Here is a 12,563-nt window from a genome sequence, read left to right on the forward strand (position 1 = left end):
TGTTCTCTTTTAAAGTGATGCTAGGGGCGCCTGAGTGGCTCAGTGGGTTAAAGCCTCTGCCTTCGGCTCGGGTCATGATCCCAGGGTTGTGGGATCGAGCCCCGCATCGGGCTCTCTGCTTGGCAGGGAGCCTGCTTCCTCCTCTCTCTCTGCCTGCCTCTCTGCCCACTTGTGATCTCTGTCTGTCAAATAAATAAATAAAATCTTAAAAAAAAAAAAAAAGTGGTGCTAGATTTTTGGAGGCAGATTAAAAAAGTGTTTTTAGTTACAGTCCACTTCAATTAAAGATGGTTTTAAAGTACTGTTTGGGTGAGACACTAAGGCCAAATCAGAAGCAAATCATCCCATGCTAGAACACACGAGCATGGTGACTACATGCTAAGGAGTAAAGAAAAGCAAGACTCACCTCAAAGTTGTACTTTCTCATCTGGTTGAAGTGTCTGCAGTACAGGTAGAGCATGCCGATGCTGCTGCCCACAGCAATGTAGTCCCCATTGGTATCGAGAGCTGTGAGGTAGACCACAACAGAGCGGAAGCCCTTCTGGACCTTTGTGGGAATGGCATTGAGGAGATAGTACAAGGGGCAGAACTCTCTGAAGGTCATAGGCTCTGATACTGATGCCATGGCCAAGGTTGTCACAGATGATCTTCAGGCAGGAAAAGGAATGTTTACTTGGCATCTGGGGAAACCTGGGGGCTGAAGAACAAGGCATTATAATTCTTTCAACCTCTAGTCATGCCAAAAAGAAGTCATGTAGAGCAGTGGGAGGAAGGAACTTGCGGGTGGGTAAAACTGTAGGTGGAGCTCAACTGAAGGAGAAAGCACCTCGTTTCATTAAAATCACTTTTAAGCATTTTAATTCAACAGGCACCTCAGTGCATATGGGCCCCTGTAATTCACATTGTGCTAAGTACTGTGGAGGAATGGGAAGACCATTAAAAACAGTTCTTATTCTCAAGCAGTTTATGATCTAGCCAGGCAGGCCAAAGAAACAGTGAAGATACACAAAACCTCATGTGGTTAGCGCTAATCTGTGGGTCTTGATGAGAAGAGGGAGGGAGCAATGTGGAAGAGGCTTCACTGGAAACATCCTGAACTATGAAGCCCACCAAGAGGAACAGATCATGGAAAAGAGAAACAGGAAAGACACTGTACCAGGAGAACAATGAACCAGTCCTGACGGAGAAACACACTCACTGCTGAGACAGCAGAGAAACGTGTCCCCCAGCTGGATGTTTGCAGCCTCCTTGACACCCAGAGACTCAGTTATACAACGGTTCCACCGTGAGACCAATACCTCTTGGCGCTCTAAATTCAAAACTTCCCTCAATAAGGATACTTAGTCCTCACATAGCGCGTTGTAATTTATGATATGCTTAATCACTCGTTGAATCCTTACCCTACCTGTAAGATGAGTGGTGTCAGCCCCAACTTTGAGAGGAAGTTACTAAGGACACGAGGGTCACAAGACCTGCCCAAGACCACACAGCCAAGACCTGAATCTAGGTCTTCTCCCTCCAAATCCTGGGCCCTTCCGATCCCAGAGTCACAGTTCCGACAGACAAGCAGCAGCTATAGATGGGTGTCTTGTCCCTGATTCGAGCCAGAGGTGTATTTCACTCCTTCAGTTCCATGGAGACTAAGCCCCTCTAGTAAAAACTTGTTGGGATGCTGGATTTGGAACTGTGGGTTTTCTATTCCTATAGAGTCGACCAACCAACTTCCAAGTTCTCTTATAATGAAACTCCCACCCAATTCATTTTCACCCAGGAGCCCTTGCATTGGCTGTTCCTTCTACTGGAATGCTCTTTCTCCAGATGTGACTCAGATTTTGCTTCTTCTCGGCCTGTAGGTCTCTGCTAAAATGTCCTCTTCTCCACAAGATCCCACCTGCCCAACCCCTAAAGTGGGCTTCCTACCACCACCGAGTACTCTCTATTAGCCTCTCCCTGCTTTGTCTTCTCACATATCCTTTTTCTTTGCTGTTGACTGGCCATCTCTGCCTGACCCCCTCTACCATCACTGGTCAGTAAGGCCCACAGGAATAGGACCACATCTGCTTCACTCACCCTATAGCCCCTAGCACCTAGAAAAGGATCAGGCATAACAGAGGCTCTTATTAAGTATTTACTGAATAGCTGAATGACTTATATAAAAGGATAATTTGCAAGGAAGGAATGAGTGACAAGAATGGAAGACCAGCAAAATATCTTTTCACCACTACGGCCCCAATTCAATGCTGGAATAATAACCCCTGGATGTGTATGGCATATCCCGTGTTCCAAGCATTCTCAGACTCCTGTTCTGTTTGATAATCACAACAGTCAATACAGTGAAGCAAGCAGGGTAATTTATGAGAGCCCTCCTAAAGGTAACAATAAGAATCATATCCCTCTGTGATGTTTAAGAAAACTTACTTAATACACCCTTTTGTAGCAGAGACTGAAGCTCTGGGAGGTTCAGAAATGTGCCCAAGCTCCCATAGCTTTAAGTGCCCAGTGCAACAGGCACCTGGATGAGAATGTTGGTTCTGCTCATACAGCAGCACAGACTGTAAACTCAGAACTTTTTTTTTTAATGTTTTATTTATTTATTTGACAGACAGAGATCACAAGTAGGCAGAAAGGCAGGCAGAGAGAGAGGGAGAAGCAGGCTCCCTACTGAGCAGAAAGCCCGATGCGGGGCTCGATCCCGGACCTGGGATCATGACCTGAGCTGAAGGCAGAGGCTTTAACCCACTGAGCCACCCAGGTGCCCCTAAACTTAGAACTTTTTAAGAGCAAGACCAATCTTTGGCTATGCAAGTATTCCAGAAAGGTGGGCAAGGTTCACATGATGCAGAAATCAAATGGAAATGAAATGGCTCTTAGGCAAACTCAAGTGAGAACAGTTGCTGACAGACACTGTGGGAAAGGAGGTAGGTCATTCAAGGACATGGGACACTAACTCCAAAACACCAACAGCAGCAGCAATAACGGTAAATAGCTACTGATGTTACATCACAGCAACGATCCTTAGCACACTAACTCGTGACATCCTCAAAAAATATCCTAGGAGGTCAGGACCACTGTTACCTCCATTTCTGAGATGAGGAAACTGCTCCCATTTCAACAATCTTCTTTTCATCTTCAAGTATCAGAGCAGAATAGGAGCAGAAAAGGCTTTGTTACCTCAATGAGTCTGTGCATGCAAACACACTGATAAGTTTGCATAATTTATATATTGTTTTTGAAATGAAATCTTTTATAACAGTCATAAATGTTTACCGTCAAAAAATTGGAATATGGAAAATTACAAGGAACTAAATAAATGCCACTCATAACCCCCTACACAGAGATGCGCTATGTATACAGATGGCTACAGACATGCAGGCACGCACTTAATAAATCACAAGCACTTGCCCTGTCATTAAATGTTCCCATAGGACGTGATTTTTAAAGACTCTATAGAAAAACTGCAGAGGACACACTGTATACATAAACCAAAAATTTCCCAACTAAAATGTTTTACTTTCTACTTTAGCCGGCAAGGCCTCCTAGGAAGCAAGTGGAAATACTAAGCAGTTCACAAATGTCAGCTGTCACAATTTTCCTCCTTTAAAAGGCATTTTCCACAAAGTAGCTTTGTCAAAATATGACATTTATATTTTAAAAATTAATTCACTTGATGTGAGACTATGCACTGACAGCTCCAGAATCTCTGCAGAGGGTATTTGAGACTGCGGTCTGGTTCGAAGAGGCCAGAGGATTCACCCTGAAACTCAGCTGCAGAGCAGACGCGCTCTTCTAACTTGGACTGCATGTTTATTTGTGGCGGCTTAGTAGGTACTAACGGATAATACAGAAGGTCAGAGTCCCTGGGATCATCTCTTTGGCACAATCAATAATAATTCTATCAGCTTCAAAAATGTATAAGGATCCCTCCCGCACTTACCAGGTCCCAGCAGAGATTAAAAATGATCACAACTCTGTGGCAGATAATGGGCTGTATAATCAAATTCTGAATCAGTTTTTCAAGCTGAAATCCTTGCGTTCAGCCCTGACTTCTCCTTCTCCCTCTCCTTCACTCCTACAAGTCCTCACGTCATTCCATTCACTCTATTTCCTAACCTGTGTCACACCTGTCCCTTTCTCACCATCTCTGTGGCCACATCCAAGACGAAGCCATCACACATCTCACCTGAACCTCCATAGCATTCTTCTAATGACGGCTCTCCCGCTTCCACACCTGACCTTTAGGACCTGTGCTCTTATAAAGCAGTCAGAATGAACTCTGTGACTTCATCAAAATTAAAACCTTCTGTGATCCTAAAAAAAAAACAAACCACTACCAACACACTGAAAAGACAACTCACAGAACTGGGATAAATATATGTTAATCACATAACTGATAATGCATTTGTACCCAGAATATATTAAAAAAACTCTTAAACCTCAATAGTAAAGAAACAATTCTTAAGTGGGCAAAGGATCTGAGTACACATTTCTCCAAAGAAGACATAAAAATGGCCAATAAGCACAGTAAAGATGCTCACCATCATTAATCATCAGGGAGATGCAAAACAAAAGGACAATGAGCTATCACTTTAAATACTAATATAGCTATAATAATAAAAAAAAGACATAATATATTTTAGCAAGAACATAAAGAAACTGAAATCCTCATACATTGCCGGTAGAAAATAAAATGAGAAGGCAGCCACTATGAAAAAGTCTAGCAGTTAAAGCAGAGTTACCACATAACCCAGCAATACATACACAATAACACATACAGACTTACGTCTACACAAAAATATTATGAAGGTAATAATATTAAAAGTAAAAATATTTAGGGACGCCTGGGTGGCTCAGTGGGTTAAGCCTCTGCCTTCACCTCAGGTCATGGTCTCAGGGTCCTGGGATCAAGCCCCCCATTGGGCTCTCTGCTCAGCGAGGAGTCTGCTTCCCCCTCTCTCTCTGCCTGCCTCTCTGCCTACTTGTGATCTCTGTCAAATAAATAAAATCTTAAAAAAAAAAAGTAAAAATGTTTAAAAATACCAATTGTCCATCGAAATAACAGTATATCCATATAATGGAATATGAATTAAAGGAGTGAAGTTCTGATACATGCTACAACATGATGAACTTTGAAAACATGGTGCTAAAGTGAAAGACAGACAGACACACAAAACCACATTTTGATTCCATTTATATGAAATGCTCAGAATAATCAAACCTATACAAACAAAAAATTAATCAGTGACTGCCTAGGATGGGAGTGGGGGTGACTGCTTAATGGTACGGGGTTTCTTTTGAGAGTAATGACAAAGTTCTTTTTGGACACTGGGAAAGTTATGTGCTATGGTGAGTGCTATGAAGTGCGTAAACTTGGCGATTCACAGACCTGTACTTCTGGGGCTAATAATACATATATGTTCATTGGAAAATTAAAAATTATAAAAAATATTTAAAATTAAAAAAATTGATTGTAGTGGTTTCATATCTTTGTGATATACTAAAAACCACTGAATTGTACACTTTAATTGGGTAAATTATATGGTATGTAAACTATATCTTTTAAATAAAAGGGAAGAAAAGGAGAAGAAACAGCTGTCCAACACCCATTCATCCTAAAAACTTCTGTAAACTAGGAATAGAGAGGAATTTCCTCAAGCTGACAAGGAATATCTATAAAAAGCAAAAGTTAACATCATTCTTAATGATAAGATACTCAAAGCTTCCCCACGAAGATCAGGTACAAGGGAAAGACTCATGTCACCACTCCTTTTCAACATTATACTGGAAGTTCCAGCTAATGCAATAAGACAAGAAAAAGAAATAAAAAGTATACAGTTTAGGAAGGAAGAAATAAAACTCTCTTTGCTTGCAGATGACATGATCATCTATGTAGAAAGTCTTGAAGAATCAACAAAAAACTCCTGACACTAATAAGCAATTGTATCAAGGTTATAATACAACTTAACATACAAAAGCGAACTGCTTCCCTATATACCAGTTATGACAAATGGAATTTGAAATTAAAAACACAATTCTAGGGGGCGCCTGGGTGGCTCAGTGGGTTAAGCCGCTGCCTTCGGCTCAGGTCATGATCTCAGGGTCCTGGGATCGAGTCCCACATCGGGCTCTCTGCTCAGCAGGGAGCCTGCTTCTCTCTCTCTCTCTCTCTCTCTCTCTGCCTGCCTCTCTGTCTACTTGTGATCTCTCTCTGTCAAATAAATAAATAAAATCTTAAAAAAAAAACACAACACAATTCTATTTACATTAGCACTGCCCAAATTGAAATACTTAAATATAAATCTAACTTAATATCTATAAGATCAATATGAGGAAAACTATAAAACTCCCATGAACAAAATCAGAGAACTAAATAAATGGAAAGATATCCCATGCTCATGGACAGGAAGATTCAATATTGTCCATATGTGAATTCTTCCCAATTTGCTCTACAGATCTGATGCAATCCCAATCAAAATCTCAGGCAAATTATTTTGTGGTATCAACAAAACTATTTTGAAATTTATATAGAGAGGCAAAGAACCAGAATAAATAACACAGTAGAAGGGGAAGAACAAAGCTAAAAGACTGATACTACCTGACTGCCAAACATACTATAAAGCTATAGTAATCAAGATAGTGTGGTATTGGCAAAAGAACAAATACACCAACAGAACAAACGAGAGAGCCCAGAAATAGACTGGCAAAAATAGTTAACTGATTCTTGACAAAGCAGCAAAGGCAATAAATGGAGTAGAGACAGTCTTTTCAGCAAATGGTACCGAAACAACTAGACATCCACATACCAAAAAAAAAAAAAAAAAAAAAAAAAAAAAAAAAAAAAAAAAAAAAGATTCTAGACACAAAACTTATACCCTTCACAAAAATTAACTCAAAATGGATCACAGGCTTAAATGTAAAGAACAAAACTATAAAACTCCTACAAGAAAACATAGGAGAGGGGTCTGGGTGGCTCAGTTGGTTAAATGTTTGACTTCAGTAGTGATCCTGGGGTCCTGGGATTGAGTCCCATGTCCGGCTCCCTGCTCAACGGGGAGCCTGCTTCTCCCTTTCCCTGCTGCTCCCCCTGTTTGTGCTCTCTTGCTTGTTCTCTCTCTCAAATAAATAAATGAAATCTTTAAAAAATACACAAGAGAAGACATGGATGACTTTGAGTATGATGATGACATTTTAGATGCAACACCAAAGGCATGATCCATGAAAGAAATAATCGATAAGCTAGACTTCATTAAAACTAAAAAGCTCTGCAAAAGACAATCTCAAGGGAATGAGAAGACAAGCCAGGCTGGGAGAAAATATTTGCAAAAGACTCATCTGACAAAGGGCTGCTACCTACAATATACAAAGAACTCTTAAAACTCAACAGTAAGAAACAACCCAATTTAAAAATGGGCCAAAGACCTAACAGACACATCACCAGAGAAGATATACAGATGGCAAACAAGCATATGAAAAGGTGTTCTACACCATGTGTCATCAGGGAAATGAAAATGAAAATGAGGTACATGCCTATTAGAACAGCCAAAATCCCCAACACTGATAACACCAAATGCTGGTGAGGATGTGGTGCAACTGGGACTCTCATTCGTTGCTGGTGGGTATGTGAAATGCTACAGTTACTTTGGAAAATGTTTTTGTTTTGTTTTGTTTTTACAAACTAAACAATCTGGGGTGTCTAGCTGACACAGTCTGTAGAGCATGCAACTCTTGATCTTGGGGTCATGAGTCTGAGCCCCATACTGGGCATTGAACCTACTTAAAAAAAAAAAAAAAACTAATCTAAATATAATCTTATTATATCATCCAGCAATTACATTCCTTGGTATTTATCCAAAAGAGCTGCAAACTTATGTTCATATACAAACCTTCACCCAGATATTTATACCAGCTTTATTCATAATTGTTAAAACTTGTAAGCAACTAAGATATCCTTTAGTAGGTGAATGTATAAATAAACGATGGTATATTCAGACGATGGACTATCACTCAGTATTAAAAAGACATGGGCTATAAGCCATGAAAAGAGAGAGAGGAACCTTAAATGCATATTACTAAGTGAAAGAAGCCAATCTGAAAAGGCTACATCCTGTATTATTCCAATTATGCAGCATTCTGGAGAAGGCAAAACTATGGAAGCAGTAGATCAATGGCTGTCAGGAGCTGTGCAGGGAGGGGAAGGGATGGATAAACTAAATTTAAAAAGCACAGACTTTTAGGGCAGCGAAAATACTGATACCATAATGACAGACACACGTCATTATACATTCATCCAAACCCACAGGATGTGCGCCACCAAAAGTTAGCCCATAAGTAAATGACAGACTCTGGTTGATTATGATGTGTCAGTGTAGGTTCGTCAATTGTAACAAATGTTCTAATGTTGATACTGGGGGAGACCGAGCATGTGCAGGGATATATGAGAAATCCGCATCTTTTCTTCAACTTTCCTGTGAACCTAAAACTGCTTTGAAGGAAGTCTTTTTTTTTTAAACAAGAGTTCTTCAAAAGAGAAACGGGTAGGTCTCATACTACCATCTGATTCAAAATTCCTCAGGGGTTCCCCAGTGCTCCCAGAAAAACCAGTGCCTTTCAGTGGCCTACATAAGGCTCTGTGTGGCCAGCCTTCCTGGCTCCGTCCCTCACATACCTGTCCCTCCCAACCTGTCTGCCAAGTTCCTGCGGCACTGACCCACTCTCTTCCTACTCAGGCCTCTATTCCCTTTACTCCAGTGATCTTTCCTCTCACTCACAAACCTGGCTTCACAAAGGGCCTCCCTGAGCATAGCGTGCAGTCCTTCGGCCCCTCCTCTCTGTCATGTCACCATGTGTACATCCTTCATACTCTCATCACAAGCTTTAGTCCCTTTATTTGCTAAGCAGGTTAATGATCATCACTCCTGAAAATATAAGCAACAAATGTAAACCCTAATAACCTAACAATATCTTTGGCACAGAGTAGATACTCAATAAAGACTTGCTGAATGAATAATACAATATTAACTTCAGGTCTTACTGCAAAAGAATATTCCCCATCCAATCTTTAAAATCAATAGTGCTTCCTTGGTCACAAATATTTCTATTAAAAAGACAAGACACCACTCTGCAACATTCATCTTCTAGACAGGATGCTTCCCTCCCCCAGGGGTACCTACCATCAACCCCCTACACCTGCAAGGGGGTCAGCGGATCTTCATGCTAACTGACAGCACCCTAATGCCACCTCGGTGGGCAGTTTTTTAAAACCGGAGCAAGGCCATCTATACATAGTCTAAATCATTCACTTAGTACTACAGGAACCATGAGCTTCCCAAACACTCTACAACTCAAATGGTTTAAGAACTGTTTCCCAAGTCTCTAGGAAGACAATAATGTCCCTGTTGTATAGTCTATTCTTAAAGTCTCGCCACAACATCTATCATTCTTGCAAGTGTTAAAATTTCACAGCTGAGCGTAATGAGACTGAAGCAGTCATTTACCTTCCAGATTAAATTTTGTTATTTCCCTGCTGCCATATCTGTCACTGGCTAGCCAGACGAAAGCATGGGAGGAGAACATTTTAAAAAAATGGTCTGGGGGCACCTGGGTGGTGGTCAGTTAAGTATCCGACTCTTGACTGCAGCTCAGGTCATGATCTAGAGTCTGGGCTCACTGTGGTGTCTACTTGCGACTCTCTCCTCTGCCCCTCCCCCGCACTCTCTCTTCTCAAATAAATAAAGCTTTAGAAAAACGAATGGTCTGTGTCTAGCTTGATGCCAGGCCACTCTTCCTTCCACACGCTCCACAATGCAGCTGCAAAGGGCTTCCTGCCACAGTCCCTGAACACGCCATGACCTGTAGGTCTTTGCAAAGACCCCCCCCTCCTCCTTTCCCGCTCCCTCCAACACACACACTGTAAGCTAGTTCTCCCCTAGGAGACCTTCGCAGACTGCCTCTGACACTTAGTTGGTCTTTCTCAGCTCTCAGAGAACATTCTGCGCCTCATTACCACACAGCAGCCCATCGTTTGTTTTCCAGCTTCTCTAATGGACTCTTGGTAGTCTTCACCTATGGCCTTCTCGTCTGTATGCTCTGCGGAGCTTCCAAAGACCACCAGTGTCTGGTACAATGAGCCCTCAACCACTGCTTGTTCAATTGAGCTCTCAAAACACTATGCCAGGATTCCCCAAGGATGACAACCCAGAATACAAGACCATGCTACCTCAGTAGCAGCAACCATTTTGCAAAAGTTCACTAGTCTCTTAAGCCCAGGCCCATTCGTTTCAACTGAACACACACTTTGAACAATTGCTCACTTCTACCTCAGCAGTTCGCGGAACTGTTAACTACTCCCTCCCGATTCTACCAAGCTCCTTGTGCTTTGTGATATCTAGAAATCTCTCCATGCTTGAACCAAAGCTTGTTTTCATTATATGTATAACTGTTACCTGATCTTCCCTTCATGTTTCCAAGCTCAATCAACAGCGCTCTTCCTGATGCTGTTTCCTTCCTTTTTCTCCCCAGTTCCAGTAGCCATCCTGTCCAAACTATACAAAAGCTAATATAAAATTTACTTCCTCAGACTCGGAAGTGTTATCTTTCTAGGAGAGGACTGGAAAACAAATCCAGTAGAGGCCCATATTCTATTGAAAAAGACAAGATTGCTACAAAATAACTTAAACCTAAGAAAGCTACTTACGGGTCACCCCTCAGGAAGATTATCCTTATCCCATCTTCCCCACCACAGTTTCAAAGCCAGTCCTGAAAACTAAGGTAAAGCAACCCCTATACCTGCACGGGCTGGTTCTCAGGTTAGAAAGCTCCCTGAGGGCAGGGACTGGGGCTAGAGCATCCCTAGAACCTCGTACGTTGCTGACATACAACAACCTCAAACAATACCTGGTGAATGAACAAACATGGGATGTAAGCTGGGCTATCCAAAAACCCACAAGGTCAGAAGCTTATCAAGGTGCACTTTGCTGGGTGTGGAAGAGTGCAAAAAGCTTAGGAGACCAGGAGACAATGGTGACTACATAAGATAGAGGGGCTTTACTCCCAGATTCTGCTCATGCTGGGTTTACCAGAAGGGAGGCAACCCCAAGTGCAACTCATCACCCCAGCGGATAAAGCAAGTGTGGGCCCAGGCTGGGACCCCCACATTCTGCCAACAGATGGAACAGAAGGGACAGAACAGAGTAAGATTCCTGAGTCTCAGCAAGAAAGTGAGGAAGAACAAAGAGCGGGGAAGAGAAGTAGAAGTAGGGCATGTGGGTAACTGCAGTGGGGGCTGCGCCTTACTGAACTGTATCAGGTGCCAGGCGCTGTGCTCCTCAGCACTTTACAGGCACTGACCCATTTGATCCTCCCACCAACACAGGGGTAGAAACCGTTATCATCCTCTACTGACGATGAAACAGCAGCGCACCTAGGTGGTACCACTTGCCCCGAGCGCACAGCTAGGAAGGGGCAAGTGCTGTGACCTGAATGCGGGTCTGATTCCAGGGTACCCCATTCTTTTTTTTTTTTTTTTAAGATTTTATTATTTATCTGACACACAGAGATCACAAGCAGGCAGAGATGCAGGCAGGAGAGAGAGGAGGAAGCAGGTTCCCTGCTTAGCAGAAAGCCCGATGTGGGGCTCGATCCCAGGACCCTGAGATCATGACCTGAGCCGAAGGCAGAGGCTTCAACCCACTGAGCCACCCAGGCGCCCCCAGGGTACCCCATTTTTGAAGCCTCAGCACCTACTCTGCCTCCCACCCCCAACGTAGCGCTGACGAGGGGTCCTTCGTTTACCCAGTTAACGACCACCTCCTGAGCACCTACTGGGTACATGCCAAGGTCTGAGCCAGCAGCGACAGTGCGCGGCGGAGGGGACCGGACTGGCAGGGTCGGGGGACTGAACGCAAAGTCAATCATGAGACGCCGGCGGTGGGAGCCTCGGGCCGGCAGGCAGGGGGACGGGGCTCGAGGGACGAGAGCAGAGGGATGAGGGATGACGGCCGAGGGATGAGGGACCAGGGTGCGGCAGACGCGAGGGAAGGCGCCGAGTGGGAGGAGCGAGGGCCCGGGGATGGTGTCGGCGGGGCAGCAGGGCCGACGACGCGTGGACGACAGCCGCCGCCCTCCGCGGACCGCTGGCTTTTGCCGGACGCCTCCAGTGCTGTGGCATTCGGGCTCGGCCACCCGGCTCGGGCGCCGCGGGGGTGGGAACGGGGGCGAGACGGGTCGTGCGACCCTGAGGCGCCGAGGCCAGGGAAGCGCGGCCTGGGGGAGGCGTGAGCAGCGGCGGAGAGACGGAGGAAGGGGCGCGGGCTGGACGGCGGGGGCAGCGGGGCCAACAGCGGCGTCGCCGGACTCACCTCCCGCGGCGGCCCCTCAGGACTCGCTGGCCCGGCCCGGCGGGAGGAGGCGGGGACGGACTCCGGGCCGCGGGGGCTGCCGGGAGCCCGTTCCCCGGGCAACGGGGCCAGTAGCGCGCTGCAACCGCAGGAGGCTGGAGCAGCCGAGCCACAAGTGGCGGCGAGCCAGCCGAGCGCGCCGGAAGGACGTCAGCGCGCTTCCGGCGGCCG

General features: G+C 44.4%; 1 protein-coding gene across 2 annotated transcripts in view; it reads right to left on the bottom strand.

Moving 5' to 3' along the window:
- Positions 1-12,455, bottom strand: part of TECPR2 (tectonin beta-propeller repeat containing 2) — a 98,935-nt gene extending 86,480 nt beyond the window's left edge. For both annotated transcript variants that reach the window (XM_032839690.1, XM_032839691.1), the window contains exons 1-2: positions 12,354-12,455; positions 407-697 (exon numbers count right to left, since the gene is read on the bottom strand). In XM_032839690.1, coding sequence (XP_032695581.1) covers positions 407-625 — 219 coding nt within the window. In that variant the 5' untranslated portion in view covers positions 626-697; positions 12,354-12,455. The remainder of the gene's footprint in view (positions 1-406; positions 698-12,353) is intronic.
- Positions 12,456-12,563: the final 108 nt, after the last annotated feature.

This window comes from Lontra canadensis, unplaced genomic scaffold, assembly GCF_010015895.1.
Source record: "Lontra canadensis isolate GAN:19392208 unplaced genomic scaffold, GSC_riverotter_1.0 scaffold108, whole genome shotgun sequence".
NCBI lineage: Eukaryota > Metazoa > Chordata > Mammalia > Carnivora > Mustelidae > Lontra > Lontra canadensis.